The following is an 18,316-nucleotide window of genomic DNA, read 5'->3' on the forward strand; positions in this document are numbered from 1 at the left end:
AAAGGATCTTGGCAATTGTGGGGATGACTTGCAGTGGACTGAAAAGCTTGAGAATGTTGATATTAAGGAAGAGGATGTGCTGGAGCTTTTGGAAAGCATCAAGTTGGATAAGTCACCGGCACCGGATGGGATGTGCCCCAGTCTACTGTGGGAAATGAGAGAGGAGGTTGCTGAGCCTCTGGCGATGATCTTTGCATCATCAGTGAGAACAGGAGAGGTTCTGGAGGATTGGAGGGTTGTGGAAGTTGTTCCCTTATTCAAGAAAGGGAGTGGGAATAGCCCAGGAAATTATAGGCCTGTGAGTCTTACTTCAGTGGTTGGTAAGTTGATGGAGAAGATCCTGAGAGGCAGGATTTATAAACATTTGGAGATGCATAATATGATTAGGAATAGTCAGCATGGCTTTGTCAAAGGTAGGTTGTGCCTTACGAGCCTGATTGAATTTTTGAGGATGTGACTAAACACATTGATCAAGGTAGAGCCGCAGATGTAGTGTATATGGATTTCAGCAAGGCATTTGTTAAGGTACCCCATGCAAGGCTTATTGAGAAAGTAAGGAGGCATGGGATCCAAGGGGACATTGCTTTGTGGATCCAGAACTGGCTCGCCTACAGAAGGCAATGAGTAGTTGTAGACGGGTCATATTCTGTATGGAGGCCGGTGACCAGTGGTGTGCCTCAGGGATCTATTCTGGGACCCCTACTCTTTGTGATTTTTATAAATAACCTGGATGAGGAAATAGAGGGATGGGTTATCAAATTTGCTGATGACACAAAGGTTGGGGGTGTTGTGAATAGTGTGGAGGACTGTCAGAGGTTAAAGCAGGACATTGATAGGATGCAAAACTGGGCTGAGAAGTGGCAGATGGCGTTTAACCCAGATAAGTGTGAGGTTGGTTCATTTTGGTAGATCAAATATGATGGCATAATGTAGTATTAATGGTGAGACTCTTGACAGTGTGGAGGATCAGAGGGATCTTGGGGTCCGAGTCCATAGGACACTCAAAGATGCTGCACAGGTTGACTCTGTTGTTAAGAAGGCAAACGGTGCATTGGACTTCATCAACTATGGGACTGAGTTTAAGAGCTGAGAGGTAACGTTACAGCTAACTTGGACCCTGGTCAGACCCCACTTGGAGTACTGTGCTCAGTTCCGGTTGCCACACTACAGGAAGGATGCGGAAATCATAGAAAGGGTGCAGAGGAGATTTACAAGGATGTTGCCTGAATTGGGGAGCCTGCCTTATGAGAATAGGTTGAGTGAACTTGGCCTTTTCTCCTTGGAGTGACAGAGGATCAGAGGTGACCTGATAGAGGTGTATAAGATGATGAGAGGCATTGATCGTGTGGATAGTCAGAGGCTTTTTCCCCAGGGCTGAAATGCCTAGCATGAGAAGGCATCATTTTAAAGTGCTTGGAAGCAGGTACAGAGGAGATGTCAGGAGGAAGTTTTTGAAAGCAGGGAGTGGTGAGTGCGTGGAATGGACTGCCAGCGGAAATGATAGGGTCTTTTAAGAGACTCCTGGATGGCTACATGGAGCTTAGAAAAATAGAGGGCTATGGGTAAAGCCTAAGTAGTTCTAACATAAGAAATAGGAGCAGGAGTAGGCCATCCGCCCCATCAAGCCTGTCCCGCCATTCAATAAGATCATGGCTGATCTGTCCATAAACTCAGCTCCATCTACCTGCCTTTTCCCCAAACCCTTCATTCCCTTACTATGTAAAAACCTATCTAACTGTTCCTTAAGTATATTTAGTGAGGAAGCCTCAACTGCTTCCCTGGGCAGTGAATTCCACAGATTCACCACTCTTTGGGAAAAAGTTTCTTGTTATCTCCGTCCTAAATCTTCTCCCCTAAATCTTGAGGCAATGTCGTACCCACCAATCGAATCAACTTTCCTACTTCTATCTCACCTATCCCTTTCAAAATTTTGTATGTTCTATAAGATCCCCTCTCATTCTTCTGAACTCCAGAGAGTATAGTCCCAGGCAACTCAATCTCTCCTCATAGGTTAACCCCTTCATCCCTGGAATCAACCTGGTGAACCTCCTCTGCACTGCCTTCAAAGGCAGTATATCCTTCCTCAAGTTTGGAGACAAGAACTGCACACTGTACCCCAGGTGTGGCCTCACCAGTACCCTGTATAGTTGCAGCATGACCTCCCTGCTCTTGAATTCAATCCCTCTAGCAATGAAGGCCAACATTCCATTTGCCTTCTTAACAACCTGTTGTACCTGCAAGCCAACTTTTTCGCGATTCATGAACAAGCACTCCCAAGTCCCTCTGCACAACAGCGCGCTGCAATCTTTCACCATTCAAATAATAATCTGCTCTTGCATTATTCCTTCCAAAGTGGATTACCTTGCATTTACCAACGATGTATTCCATCTGCCAGACCTTGGCCCACTCACTTAACCTATCCATCTCCTTCTGCAGATTCTCCACATCCTCTGTACATTTTGGTTTTCCACTCAGTTTAGTGTAGGGACATGTTTGGCACAGCTCTGTGGGCTGAAGGGCCTCTATTTTGCTGTACATTTTCTAAGTTTCAAATTCACTGACAATCAACATAGACACATCTCAAGAATGTGTGCTTCGCTCACTGCTCTACTCTCTCTACACTCATGATTATGTGGCTCCCAGCTCAAATGATGTCCATAAATTTGCTAGTAATACAACTGTTGGCTGAATCTCTCATGGTGATGAGGAGACATACAGGAGTGAAATAGATTGGCTAGTTGAGTGGTGTTGTAGGAATAGGCTTGCACTCAAAGTCAGTAAGATCAAGGAACTGATTGTGGACTTCAGGAAGGGAAAATCAGAGAATTACATAGCAGGTCTCATCAAGGGGTCAACAGTAGAAATAGTGAGCAGCTTCAAGTTCCTAGGTCTCAACATCTCAAAGGATATATCCTTGGCCCAACGTATTTACGTAATTATGAAGAAAGCATGCAGGCGACTATATTTCTTTAGGAGTTTCAGGAGATTTTGAATGCCACCAAAGTCTAGCAAATTTCCACAGATGTACCGTGGAAAGCATTCTGACTGGTTGCATCACTGGAGACTCCAAAGCACAGGATCAGAGAAAGCTACTGAGGGTTGTAAATTCAGGCAGCTTCATCATAGTCACCAGCCTTCCCATCATCAAGGACACCTTCAAAAGGTGAAGCCTCAAGAAGATGGCATCTGTCATGAAGGAGCCTCATAATCTAGGGCATGTCTTCTCATTGCTACCATCAATAAAGACGCACAGGAGCTTGAAGATGCAAGCTCATTTTAGGAACAGCTTTTTTGCCTCTGCCATCAGATATCTGTATGGTCCATAAATTGGAGAAGCCAAATAAAAAAATTTCTCAGGTGGGGAAAGGAGGTATTTTGTGAGTGATAATATCAAGAAATTAAACACATTTCTATCTTTGGTTGAAATTCAACATTTTCTGGTTAGACACAGAATCATCATGCTACTTGCATTTTTGTTATGTGTTGGTGGCATAACTAGTGGGAAGAGTGCCTATTTTTATTGTCTTGGAATCATAACCTATATTTAAGTCACAGATAAGTAGGACACATTTGAAATCTTACCATCCTTATTATTATCCTTGGAGTCTAAGGAGGCCTTTTACTTGCTCAGTTGTGACTTTTGCAACTCCCACATGATTCATCTTTGCGCTGTTTTTTCATGACACTAACTACTTGCAGACAATTGTCAGATCATCTAAGGATTTGTCCTGTAAATTGTTTTTAAATAGAACTAGAAATTTAAATCTGGCAAATGTATGGCATTTTCATTAATAGATTTTGAAAAGCCAGCCCTTTTCTGTAGATGTGGGCTTGGGAGAGTTTTGTGGCTAGGGATTTTCTTGCTATACTTTTCTGTATTTATTGATTTTTAAATATATTGAGTAATCTCTACATCCTTCTGATGAGATATTAATGAGATCTGTTTGCTACAAGTTTATACTCTTTCTCATTTCTTTCCATTGAAATGGCAGAAGATGTTTGTTAACTAAATTCAAGATTGCTGATGCTGACTCTATTTCCATTCTTTATCACAGAATAGGTTTCATTGTCGGGTCATGTATAATGAAGATTTTGCCTCTGTACCAAGCAGAGCCCAACTGCAACTGGAAGAGGATGTAGAAATTCGCCTGGAAGAAGAAGTAGAGCTGGTTAAGGTCCCTGTGCCTGAGTTTGAAGGTGGTGACGCTGCCAATATCATCCATGACTTCTACCAAGTGAGTACCGTGCCAGATGCACATGCTTATACAAATCTACAAGTAATTTGGTGCTGAAAATCTAATAATAAAATAATATTGTAGTAGGAATGTTTGTGCTTACCAGTCTTTGAATAGAAGCCTGGATTCCATGCATCTCTGTGGTGATATAGAACATCCTTGGGTAACAAACGGGTTCCATTTTTATGGACATCTGTAAGTTGGAAAATACATAAAAATCACATGATATGATGCTACTTTCACTGTTCTTTTCTGTGTGTGAGCGGAAGGGGGATAGTTATCGTCCCTGTTTTTCTACAGGTGAGGGAGTCGGGGATTGTTATTGTCACCATCTGATTCCTAAACGAACATTGAACCCTTGGAGACGACCTCACTTTTTTTTAATATACAGTATTTCTGTTTTTTGCTCGTTTTTAATCTATTCAATATACATATGCTGTAATTGATTTACTTATTTAATAATATTATTATTATTTGTTTTCTTCTATACTATATTGCTGCTGCTAAGTGAACAAATTTCACATCACATGCCCGTGATAATAAACCTGATTCTGATTCTATTTCTGATTTTTCTGTGAGGGAGTCAGGGATTGTTACTGTCACTGTTCATTTTTCTGCAAGTGAGGGAGATGGGGTTGTTACTGTTATTTTCTATGGGGAGGGGTGGAGATTTGATGCTATTGTGTTTTTTTTCTGTAGGGGAGGAGGAGAGAGATTTTTGGGGTCTGCTAGTTTTGGTTCTTTTTTGTGTTGGGAGGGGGAGTTGATGACTTTTCTTTCATCAAATCCCATGGTCTTTCGTTCATGGCTCTGTGGAGAAGGGAAATATCAGCGTTGTATGGTACATGCATACTTTGACAATAAAATGAACCTTTGGACCTTTTAATTATTAGAAGTGGATAGAGGGAGGAAATTAGTTCTGTTATCCATACAAACGAGCATGCATCAAATGTTTGAATAATACAGGAGCTTGTTCATTTCTATGGTGTTCACAAGTCAGTGGCATATAACCTAGGGGCAGTTTAAACAAATGATCTGTGCTGCATTGGAAGGGGACAAGCTCACTGGATCATTTAAAATCCTTTGCCTCAATGTATTTCCTAAATTTAGCTAAGTTTGAGGAATGTTGAGACAACAGCGGGTAGACAGGCAAAGTGCAAGGTAGATCACGAGTTCATCTTTGTTGTATAAGAGGTCCATTCTAGAGTCGTAGGGCAAGTTATTCACTACATTTTGATGTTATATACAAGACTCTATATGCTGGGTCTTGAGTTTCAGGAGCATTTAAGAAACTTACAAGTAACAAGGAGTTTCCTCTTAATTAAGGTATGCACTTGTGAATTAATTTGTTAAGTCTAATCTACAATACAGATGGTCATTTGGCAGCAGGAGAGAAAATGATTTCTAAAATAGAAACAATATTTGTTTTTCCTCACAGAGTTTGACTGCTTACCATGACCTCTCTTTGGATAGATGTTACATCATTGAACTCAACAGAACCATCATTTTGCCACCTCGCAATCTCTGGGAGCTGCTGGCCAAAATGAAAGTAAGTTTATTGTTTTGCCCTTAATGCTATAAAAAATGTTTTCCTTGGTAGTAATAGAGTGGACGTTCAGCTCCACTCTCACAAATGAATGAAAACTAGTGGTGGAACACAGCATGTGTTCCACCAGCATTTTGTGTGTGTTGTTCTCAATAGAAGGCTGCTTATTCACAATGTCAGCTTTCTCCCGGGTGCCTTGTTAAAGTGCTGGAAGCTGAAGACTTGAAAGGTTACCTCAAGATTTTTGGATCAAAATATCATAGAAAGATACAATATGGAAACAGATCCTTTGACACAGAGAATCTGGGCTGACCACTAAATGCCCATTTTACACCAGTCCTTTAGCCAGTCCAGTTTATTTTCTCTACATTGCCATTAACTCCCTTAGATCCTTCCATTTATCTATGCCTATTTGCCAATTAACCTAGCAAACTAGTTGAGCCATGTGGCATCAGCTATACCAGCTGCACTGCCGTATCTGGCCCTTATATTGTGCTTATATATTCCTTCGTTTTGCTGATGACATTGACCTGTTGTCCAGGTATCGGCTAGGCCATGTTCTCTTCTCGCTGTTACTATTGGACAAGGATGTAAAGGAGCCTTGGGTCCCACTCCACCAGGTTCAGGAACAGTTACTATCATACAATAATCAGGCTTCTCACCCAACATGGATAACTTCACTCACCTGAACACTGAACTAACTCCGTGACCTATAGATTCACTTTTATGTTCAGTACTATTAGTTTACTTTTTATTATTTGCATGATTTGCATTTTTGAAAAGCTATACATAAAGAATGATTTGTCTTTTACACTTTGGTTGATTGTCACTCATTCTTTATAGTTTTTCAAAAATTCTATAGTAATTCTTTATTTTCCAGTAAACACATACAAGAAAGTGAATGTCAAGATAGTTTATGGTGACGTATACGTGCTTAGATAATGAATTTACTCTGACTTTGATTTGAGTATAATTAGAAGTATTATTTTAACTGTTCACTATCCCAACGATTCCTCCATGCAGTAGTTTAAAGATGTGATAACAATTTAATAGCAGCCTTTCACCTGTATACAAATGGAATGTTCATAATCCTGAAGGCAGTGAGTGGTTGGGAAGCTCCAGGGGCTGATGTCACATTGAGCATGAAGGATGATATTGTGGTCATTTCAATCCCAAGACATCACTGCAGGAGTTCTTCAGGGTAGTGTCCGAGACCAAACATCTTTAAGTAGCTCATCAAAGAATATTACTCCAGCATAAAGTCAGAAATGGAAATGTTGAATTTTCCTATTTCAGTTAACCTACACTCCTGATGTTCTTCCAATTACCGGTTCACCTTTCCCATCTACCCCACCTACCCCCACTCCCAGTCTGGTTCCACCTACCAGCCTTACTTCCATTGTTCCTGATACCCAAAATCTCAACCCAAAATGTCAACATACGCAATATTCAACCTTGAATTGATAAAGTTCATGCTACACAGGTGACAGCTATTGCATCTTCAACAGAGAGACTATAACAGTTTATTCTGTGAATAAATGAAATTACCATTGTTAAATCTCCCATCATCACCATCCTGAGAGTCACTCCTGAGCAATATCATAGCTCTGCCAGCCACAAATTCTGCAGTTACGCAGGCAGGTTGGAGACTGGCGCTCTCAAACCTTTCCACTGTCCGACAACCAGAGCTATCACTTTAAACATTCACTCTCCGCACTACTGGTACTGTATTCAAAAACCAACAACTTTCAAAGGCTTCTTCAATACTACCATCAAATCCTGCAGATTTGAAACACCCAGCATGTGTCCTGCAGGATACAACTGTAATGAATTGGAAATAAGCTATATCATTATTATTGCTGGCTCAAAATCTTGGTACTTGCTAGCTAGAAGCATCCTTTGAACACCTTCTCAAGAAGGATCGCAACAGCTTAGTAAAATGGCTCACCACTACCTTCTTAAAGGCATTTATAAATAGGCAATAAAGTCTGACCTTGCTTGCTGTATCTCATGAATGACAAAATGCAAGTGAACATTAAAAATAATAGGAAATTATTAATTTGTCACTGTCTACTGTTTTTAAGACAAACATGAGTACTAACTTCAGAACAAATTACCTCCATATAATGGCCTGTACTATTATCACTTCTTTCTGGTTAATGATCCCATTTTTAAAATCTTCACAGCTAGGAACCTATCTGCCACAGACTTACATAATTCAGGAGGAGATGGAAGTGACAGAACAAATCAGCAATGTGCACCAGCTGGGTTCCTTCATCCGCCATCTGTGCAGTGGAAAGAAAACATACAAACTGAAGCGCAAGAGTATTCAGAGAAGTGAGTCCTGCAGTTTTTTTCACATTGCTGCCCCAGAACACTTTCATGATCTTGCTGAACAAAATGCATTCATCTGAGCGCTATGTGCTGATCTGACATTTACTGATCAAAAAATATTCTGCAAATTTGCTCTAATATTGCTTAGCAAACCAATGGTACTGCTGGTACCCACTAAGAAAACTCAACAGATCTGGTAAACAGCCTATTGATTTAATGTGTTGTCATGCTATAACGCCAGAGCTTCTCACTAAACTTTCACTAAACATCTGAAATCAAAGTTATTGAAGCAGCTTTAATAAGGTGCATAGAGTAATGGTCATATAGCATGGGAAGTCCTTCAGCCCATCAGGTCTGTTCTAGTCACCCAAAACCCAATTTCAAGTATAATCTAAAGAAACTTGTCGGTCAAACCTGTTTGATTTCCGATTAATTTGAAGGATGAACTTCAAAGTTATAATGGAGAAAGAAAGGGAAGTGAAAGCTTTTTATTAGTAGAATTACAGATCCTCCTAGGTTATGACAGGGTTCCTTTCCTGTGAACTGTTCATAATCTGAACAGATTTTGTGTTCAAAATGAACCTTGTTCCTACATGTCAGAAGATGCCCATAGCCATCAGCAAATCCATCCCACATCCCAGTTTAGTCAGGTATTCATAAACTGGGGAGAACTTGTAACTTGAAAATATCTGTTGGCTAATTTTTTTCCTGATGAAGAACAGTTTAGTGCACAAGCTTCTTTGTGGAAAAAATATATGCTCAGAACAATGTTGCAGCTTCTTTAGAGAACTGGCTGCTGTATTATACAGCCGTCAGGTGTCACTTGGCAGTGAGAATGGGACAACTGGGTGAGTTAGGCAGAGCTGCTATTGATAGGCTGAAGGCTTCTTCGATCCCTTTCAGACTTGGGCTGAAGGAGGCATTGCCTGAACATGTGATCCTGTACACCCCAGAGAAACTGACCATTTGACTGAAGTTCCTGGGCAGGTTGCTGCAGATCAGAAGTGTTATTTTGTATACAATGTAGGAATTTATAACAAGCTAAATTTAAAGATGGACTGTCATCTTTTAACATCTTTCCAGGGCACTAAGCATTCCCTGATCTACAGTATTGTAGTAATTTTATGTACTGCACTGCCACAAAAAGAACAAACGAATCTCATGATGTACGTAAGTGATGATAAACTTGATTCTGATATGGGTCTCTATTGTGGACTGAGAGTGGGAAGTGGGTAGGAAGAGGGGAATTATAGTTGGGAAAAGGGGAAGGGAGTGGGAAGCACCAGAAAGACATTCTGCAATGATCAATAAACCAATTGTTTGGAATCAAATGACTTTACCTGGTGTCATGGTGCTGGATGTGTCAGCACCTGTGTCAACCCCACCCTTTGCACTCCTTTGCCTCTGTCCCACACCCCTCCCATGGTAATCTTCAAATGTCATACCCAACATCCTTTGCTCCCGTCAGATTTACAAACTCCATGTTGACAAATACAGTACTGTGCAAAAGTCTTAGGTGCCCCAGCTGTATATATGTGCCTAAGACTTTTGCACAGAACTGTACTTAATCCCCTTCAATTCATTATGTCTCACACAATCACAACTTTGAGCTTAGAGCATGGATCAGTACTTGGAGCTATGAAGTTGTGGCCATCACAGAGACATAGATAGCTCTGGAGCAAGAATGGTTATTTCGAGTGCCAGGCTTTAAATATTTCAGAAAGGATAGGGAGGGAGGCAAAAGAGATGGGGGCGTGGCACTGTTGATCAGAGATAGTGTCACGGCTGCAGGAAAGGGGGAATTCATGGAGGGACTGTCTACAGTGTCGCTGTGGGTGGAAGTTAGGAATGAGTCAATAACTCTACTGGCTGTTTTTTATTGACCACCCAAATGCAACAGGAACATCGAAGAGCAGATAGGGAGACAGATTCTGGAAAAAAGTGTAATAAAACAAGATTGTTGTGGTGGGAGATTTTAACTTCCCAGATATCGATTGGCATCTCCTTAGAGTGAGGAGTTTAGATAGGGTGGAGTTTGTTAGGTGTGTTCAGGAAAGTTTATTGACACAACATGTAGATAAGCCTACAAGAAGAGAGGCTGTACTTGATCTGGTATTGGAAAATGAACCTGGACAGGTGTCAGATCTCTCAGTGGGAGAGCATTTTGGAGATAGTGATCTCAATTCTATCTCCTTTACCATAGTGCTGGAGAGGGGTAGGATTAGACAAGTTAGGAAAGTGTTTAATTGGAGTAAGGATAATTATGAGGCTATCAGGCAGGAAATTGGAAGCTTAAATTGGAAACAGATGTTCTCAGGGAAAATTATGGAAGAAATGTAGCAAATTTTCAGGGGATATTTGGGTGGAGTTCTGCATAGCTTCGTTCCAATGAGACTGGGAAATTATTCAGGAAAGGGAGTAGAGATAGCCCAGGAAATTATAGACCAGTGAGTCTTACCTCAGTGGTTGGTAAGTTGATGGAGAAGATCCTGAGAGGCAGGATTTATGAACATTTGGAGAGGCATATGATTAAGAATAGTCAGCATGGCTTTGTCAAGGACAGGTCATGCCTTACGAGCCTGATTGAATTTTTTGAGGATATGACTAAACACATTGATGAAAGTAGAGCAGTAAATGTAGTGTGTATGGATTTCAGCAAGGCATTTGATAAGGTACCCAATGCAAGGCTTATTGAGAATGTAAGAGGGGGATGGAAATCCAAGGGGACATTGCTCTGTGGATCCAGAACTGGGTTGCCCACAGAAGGGAAAGAGTGGTTGTAGATGGGTCATATTCTACATGGAGGCCAGTGACCAGAGGTGTGCCTCAGGGATTTGTTCTGGGACACCTACTTTTCATGATTCTTATAAATGACCAGGATGAGTAAGTGGAGGGATGGGTTAGCAGATTTGCTGATGACACAAAGGTTGGGGGTGTGGTGGATAGTGTGGAGGGCTCTCAGAGTTTACAATGGGACATTGATAGGATGCAAAACTGGGCTGAGAAGTGGCAGATGGAGTTCAACCCAGTTAAGTGTGAGGTGATTCATTTTGGTAGGTCAATTATGATGGCAGAATATAGTATTAATGGAAAGACTCTTGGCAGTGTGGGGGATCTTGGGGTCCGAGTCCACAGGACACTCCAAGCTGCTGTGCAGGTTGACTCTGGTTAAGAAGGCATATGGACCACTGGCCTTCATCAATCGTGGGATTGAGTTTGAGTTGAGAGGTAATGTTGCAGTTATATAGGACCCTGGTCAGACTCCACTTGGAATACTGTGCTCAGTTCTGGTCGCCTTGCTACAGGAAGGATGTGGAAACCATAGAAAGGGTGTAGAGGAGATTTTCAGGGATGTTGCCTGGATTGGGGAGCATGTCTTATGAGAATAGGTTGAGTGAACTCAGGCTTTTGTCCTTGGAGTGATGAAGGATGAGAGGTGACCTGATGGAGGTGTACAAGATGATGAGGGGTATTGATTGTGTGGATAGTCAGAGCCTTTTTCCCCAGGGCTGAAATGGCTAGCACGAGAGGGCATAGTTTTAAGGTGCTTGGAAGTAGGTACAGAAGAGACGTCAGGGGTAAGTTTTTTTTTAAAAAAATGCAGAGAGTGGTGAGTGTGTAGAATGGGCTGCTGTTAATGGTGGTGGAGGCAGATACGATAGGGTCTTTTAAGAGCCTCTGGATAGGTACATGGAGCTTAGAAAAATAGAGGGCTATTTGTAAACCTAAGTAATTTCTAAGGTAAGGACATTTTTAGCACAGCTTTGTGGGCCGAAGGGCCTGTATTGTGCTGTATGTTTTCTATGTAACTATAGTTATTGATTACTATGTGTATTATGAGAGAGTTATCAGCAAATATGAGGACAAAAATAAAGCTAAAGTAATCTCTATAAACATTTCTTGTTGAACCTTGCCTCAGAGAGCTGAATGGTGACACCATTTAATTCCGTGAAAAACCACAACAATCTCTTGTGTTTCAGCCATTGATAAGCGTGCAATCAAGAACTGCCATCGTATACGACACCTTGTGAACACATTTGTCATTGAAACATCCATCTGTGACAAGGACTGAAGTTGTGAAGCCAACAAACCCCTGATACTCTACTATTCAAGGCACAGCTGCTTGAAGTTACTTGTGCATTCAACGTCAATGATGTATTAGTTTGCTGCACTCTTTTTCACATCTTTGTGGTGGTTCAGTAATGCTATTACTTTAGTTATAAAAACACTTTAATATTGCATTAGTTGCTCTTTGCAGTTTAACACATTTTATGCTGAAGAACAAGTCAGAACACAAAAGATTATCTTTCATCACCTCTAACACTGCATGTCTAACAGTATCAAAAGTTTGAATTAGGGGTATGTGTTTCACTGTATCATTAAAATGTTTCAATTTAAAATAAGCAAAGGGGTGGAAATTCATTCTTGATGAAATGCACAACCAAGTTGTGCTTGGAGGTAACTTCTCTGCTTTTGACTTTTACCATTCCATTAATTCAAACAGAAGAGAACTGCAGAAGCAGAAGATAATGCAGACAGTTCTGTTGTGTGTTTACCACAACTAAACTGAGGATCAATTTCTGCCCCTAAGCTAACAAAATAAAACAAATTAAATAAAGAGAAATGTACATTTCAGCCAAAGAAGTGTTGTGTGCATTTAGACTGTAAACAACAGCAAATAACTGAAATTAAAATTTCTTTAATCAAAAATAGCTTTGTTTCATGTTTCAATCTTCTCAGTTTTAGTGGACTTTTGTTTTCCTCGTTGAACAGGTTGTTGAAACAATTGTGCATTGTCATGGGAGGTACTTGGAACAGTTTAAACTAGTTTGACAGGGTGGTAGGAACCAAAGCACCATGTCAGAAAGTAAAGGAATTGAGAGGAAGGTAGATGCTGGAGCAAGGTAATAGACAATGGATGGACAGGTTGAAGTGTGTGCATTTTAAAATGAGTATTATGGGTGATGGTAATGGACCAAGCATTGATCAGTACATGGAACTACGACTCTGTGGCCATAACAGAAACTTGATCGGTAGATGGACCAAAATGAATGCTTAATGTTCAAAGGTTCTGATGTTTTAGAAAAATTAGAGAAGGCAGTAAAAGTGAGAGGGAATTACACAATTAATCAAGGGCGATATCACGGCTGTTCTCAGATGGGACATACTGGATGGCTCATTCACTGCTCCTAAATAGGTAGATCTCAAAAATAAGAAAGGTGTATTCATTCTGATGGAATTATACTACAAACCCTTCAATAACCACTGGGATACGCAGGCAGATTAGGGAAAGGCGTAAAAACAATGGGGTTGTTTTGCACTGTACTGCTCCCACAAAACAACTTTCACAATAAATTTAGTTAAGGAAAAAGAAACACGTAATGTTTAGGAACTAAAAGGCAAACAGAATCCTTGATGATTATAACAAAGTGAGAAAGGAGTTAGGAAATCCAGGAAGGGTTATAAAAAGGTCCTTGGCAAGTTGGATTCAAGAGAAACCCAAGGCATTCCATATATTGAGAACACAAGGATGTCTAGGGATCACTCAAAGGTAAAGAAACAGGTGGAGGATGTAGGTAAGGTCCTAAATGATAACTTTGCATCAGTATTTACTAAGGGGAAGGTTGTGGCGAATAGGAAGATAAGTGTGGAGTTGGCTAATTAGCTAGGGCAGCTAGAGACAAAGCAGGAGGTTGTGTAAGTTCTCTAAAGGAACATTAAGGTGATTAAGTGCATTCTAGAATGACTCATGGTCACTTCACTTTGCAAACCATCTCTTGAGCAGGCAGCCCCTGCCGTGGGCCAGCTGCAGCCTTGCTCTACAGACAATGCTGTTTTCAGAGGAATAGACAGTGGACAGCCAGTGCCTCTTCCACAGGGCACCACTGCTCAGTACAAGAGGACATGGCTTTAAGGTAAGGGGAGGGAAGTTCAAGGGGGATATTAGAGGAAGGTTTTTCACTCAGAGTGGTTGGTGGGTGGAATGCACTGCCTGAGTCAGTGGTGGAGGCAGATACACTAGTGAAGTTTAAGAGACTAACAGACAGGTATATGGAGGAATTTAGTGTGTGGGGCTATATGGGAGGCAGGGTTTGAGGGTCAGCACAACATTGTGGGCTGAAGGGCCTGTAATGTGCTGTACTATTCTATGTTCAGTCTGGCTTCTTAGCTCTTAAACTGATCACTACTTGCAATTTACATTAAGAACTGAAGACTGGGTTCATGTTTGAATTAATACACAATTCTGTAACTCCAGAAGAAATTTGTGTAAGCTGCACCTGGAATATTGCATTCAGCTCTGGTTGGCCCATGATAGAAAGGAAGTCGAAGCTTTAGAGAGAATGCTAAAGAAGTTTACCAGGATGCTGCTTAGATTGCAGGGTATGTGCTAAAATGAGAGGTTGGACAAACTAGTGTTGTTTCTCGGGCATGGCAGAGGATGAGAGGAGATCTGATAGAGGTTTATAAGATTGTGAGAGGCATAGATTAAGTGAAGAGCCATTATCTTTTTCCCAGGTTTGAAATGTCTAATATCAAAGGACATGTATTTAATGTGAGAGGGGCCAAGTCTTTTTCACACAGAAAATAATGAGTTCCTGGCGTATGAGGTGGATTCAAAATGTGACTTGCAAGTGAAAGGGTTTCAGTTGCACGGTTTATGATTAAGGTTTGTATCGCAACTCAAAAGTATGATTCTTGGTTATGTAATGAACTAAAGGATGGGCTTCAGGAAGTTTACACCTGCAATGAGAAACACAGTAATGCTATGTTCGTGGGAATTTGTTTCCATGGTGTGCAGTAAAGATGCAAGGGTCACCTGATTGATGTAGGGGAGGGACAGTGACTGAATGTGACAAATAATCCCAATGCTTGCTCCAGCAGAGACTGTAATGGGGAAGTGTTAGATTAGACTAGACTCAACTTTGTCATTGTGCCAAGTACAGATAGATACAAAGCTAATGAAATGCAATTAGCATCTAACCAGAAGTGCAAAAAGGTGTCATTTACAAAATAACTGCGAATAACAAGTGCTCAAGTGCTACAGCATACCAAATATAAAAGTACTGAGACTCTACAATATAGGTGCAATACTGCTTAGCGCTGTGATGGGAGGTTCAGTAGGGTCACAGCCCCAGGGAAAAGCTCTTCCTGTGCCTGCTGATACGGGAGTGGAGGCCCCTTTAGCGCCTACGGGATGGGAGGAGAGTAAAAAGTCCACGGTTAGGGTGAGATGCATCCTTGATAATGCTTTTCACCCTGCCCAGGCAGCGTTTATGGTAGATGTTCTCAATGGTGGGCAATTGGGTGCCGATAATCCACTGGGCAATTTTCACCACCTGCTGGAGTGCTTTGCGGTCCAACACGGGACAATTGCCATACAGCACTGAGATGCAGTTGGTGAGTATACTCTCAATGGAACAGCAGTAAAAGTCCATCAATATCCTGGGACAGAGGTGAGCTTTCTTGATGCTCTGCAGGAAATAAATAGAAGCCATATTCAGCAACATTATTGCAGAGCACTTAAAAAAAAACTGATTATCAGGCAAAGTCAGCATGTTTATATGAAAAGAAATTCAGTTTGATATTTTCAGAGTTCATTTAGATGTGAAATAGTGCTGTGGACGACTAGATCGTTTATAAAAAGTTTGGGAAATAAATGCTTACTTTCAGGTAACAATGGAAATGAGATTAGCTGTTTAACAGGAAATAAACTGGGCAGAAATTGTTCATTCTCTGGTTGTAACAGAAGAATAGGTGCTGGAGGTCTCAGCTATCTAGAAATGATGTGTTAAAGGACAAAATATATGGTTGCTAGATTTGCTAATGGCACAAAGCGAGGTGGGAAAGTGTAAAGGACAAAAATGTGGCTACAAAGGGCCAGGAGTTTCCATGAATACCCAAAGATCTAGCAAATGAGGGAAAAAACAAAATTATCATTTTTTTTTAAAACGGGAGTAATAAAGGCAGTTTATTATCTAAGTAGTGAGAGACTGAGGTCAGAGGAATTAGTGTTTCAGGGCATGATTTAAAGGTATAATAAGTAATTTGGAAAACATCATTAATTTTTCATTTATTGTGAAGGTGATTGAATAGAAAAGTAGGGAGATATAAATTCAGGTAATTAGGATGTTTCTGAGACTAGCATACAGTATTGGTCTCTCTATTTCAGGAAGGATGCACAAGCATTTGGATCACTCTTTAAGGAGTGGGGGAAACTATGTTTAGGAATATTTTTAAGGCAGAGGTAGAAAAGCAGTGTTAGAGTAGTCAGATTAGAATATGAAGTTGAGATGAAAGATGGAAGAAAGTTCAAGAAAATTACTGCTGTTCTGAATACACATTTGTGAAATAGTTATATTCCCAATGAAAATGAAAGGTAGCATACTGTCTTACAACAGTAGGCAGTTTAAATAGTTCAGCACAGAAAAGATTGGCCAAAGAGTCTGTTTCTGTGTTGTGCTATTCTATGACTCTAACATTGAAAGAGGCCATTTAGCCCACAAAGCACTTCCCAGCAACCTCATTCTCTGACTTATTTCTCTGTAACCTATTCTTTCTTAATGTCCATCAGCTCCTCCAAACTCCCTGCTACCCATCTACACATAAGGGCCACTTTATACCAGCCAAAGAACTTACAATTAGCATGTCTCTGTGAGGAAGCCACACCGTGCCAAGGAAGAACGTGCGAACAGCGCCCAAGGTCAGAATCAAAGAAGAGTTGCTGGAACAGGGAGGAAGCAATATGACCTCCCGATGAGAGTAACACCCATGATTCAATATGTTATCCAACTAATTTCTGAATCAAAAGATCATGGTTTTCAGTGCCATGACACATAACCACAAAACTCAAGGCTGGCATTTGTGCAGGCAGTTATTTGAATTGTTCTGGTCTCAAAAGATACCAGAAGAATGCATATCAATCAATCAACATTTAACCTGAGAGGAGACAATTTCACCTATTGCTAGTTTGCACTATGCCAGCTATAATGAAATAAAGCTTATAGCACATTGAACTTCTGCATACTTCTGCATATCTGAATATTCTTTGCTCAATCTTCTGCTGTATTGACAATAAAAATTGCAAATATGCTGTCCTTTTAAGTTAACCTTCACATGTCATCTGTGGCCACTTAAACAGAACGCAGTGAAAAGAACGAAACCTCTTCTGACCTTTGCTTGTCACTTCATAATTGCTCTGTGGTGATGTGACACGTACCTGTCGCAGTGCTGAATCTCTTCAATACATGGACTCTTCAAACTTGCTTATGGAACAGCATAGTTTCAATTTAAATAAGCAAACAACATCTTCAGTTTTGTTTTTTTTCAATTTTCATTCGCAAGTTGATTCAGAATCTGGAACTAAATCTGTATGCTTATTTGATTCTTCTCCATGTGATGCCAAGAAATTATTTAATTCACTGACATGGCAAGGTTGTAGGTCATGACAACATTTTATTTTTATAAGAAAGAGATAAAAAGACTTTTGCATCTCTTACTAAAATGTTCACGTACGCTCTTAATACTCCAGTGCAAGTTAATTTCCTCTGCAGAAATAACAGAATGGAGTCATAGAATCATAGAAATCTACAGCACATTAAAGGCCCTTGGGCCCACAACGTAGTGCTGACCATGCAACCTGGTCAAGAAACTGCCTAGAATTTCCCTATCTCGTACCCCTCAATTTTACTAAGCTCCATGTACCCAACAGTCTCTTAACAGATCCTTTTGTATACGCCTCTACCACTGTCGCTGACAGTGCATTCAAAACACTCACCACTCTCTGTGTAAAAAAAAACTTACCTTTGACATCCCCCTTGTACCTACTTCCAATCTCCTTAAAACTATGGCCTCTCATGTTCACCATTTCAGTCCTGGGAAAAATCCTCTGGCAATCAACATGACCCATACCCACATCATCTTATATGCTCTATCAGGTCACCTCTCATCCTCCATTTCTGAGGAGAAAAGGCCAAGTTTACTTATTCTCATAAGGCAAGCTCTCCAATCCAGGCAACATCCTTATAAATCTCCTCTGTACTTTCTCTATACTATCCACATCCTTCCTGTAGTGAGATGACCAGAACTGAACATAATACTTCAAGTGGACCATAGCTGTAACATTACCTCACAGCTCTTGAACTCAGTCAAATGGTTGATGAAGGCCATCACACGATACGCCTTCTTAACAACACTGTCAACC

At 40.6% G+C, this 18,316-nt stretch overlaps 1 protein-coding gene across 2 annotated transcripts in view; it reads left to right on the forward strand.

The window, feature by feature from the left end:
* The window catches only part of LOC132379793 (integral membrane protein 2C-like), a 36,131-nt gene extending 23,306 nt beyond the window's left edge, over nucleotides 1-12,825 (forward strand). For both annotated transcript variants that reach the window (XM_059948086.1, XM_059948079.1), the window contains 4 exons: nucleotides 4,056-4,235; nucleotides 5,674-5,784; nucleotides 7,968-8,118; nucleotides 12,096-12,825. In XM_059948086.1, the coding sequence (XP_059804069.1) occupies nucleotides 4,056-4,235; nucleotides 5,674-5,784; nucleotides 7,968-8,118; nucleotides 12,096-12,187 (534 nt within the window). In that variant the 3' untranslated portion in view covers nucleotides 12,188-12,825. The remainder of the gene's footprint in view (nucleotides 1-4,055; nucleotides 4,236-5,673; nucleotides 5,785-7,967; nucleotides 8,119-12,095) is intronic.
* The last annotated feature ends 5,491 nt before the right edge of the window (nucleotides 12,826-18,316 follow it).

This window comes from Hypanus sabinus, chromosome 2 (assembly GCF_030144855.1).
Source record: "Hypanus sabinus isolate sHypSab1 chromosome 2, sHypSab1.hap1, whole genome shotgun sequence".
Lineage (NCBI taxonomy): Eukaryota > Metazoa > Chordata > Chondrichthyes > Myliobatiformes > Dasyatidae > Hypanus > Hypanus sabinus.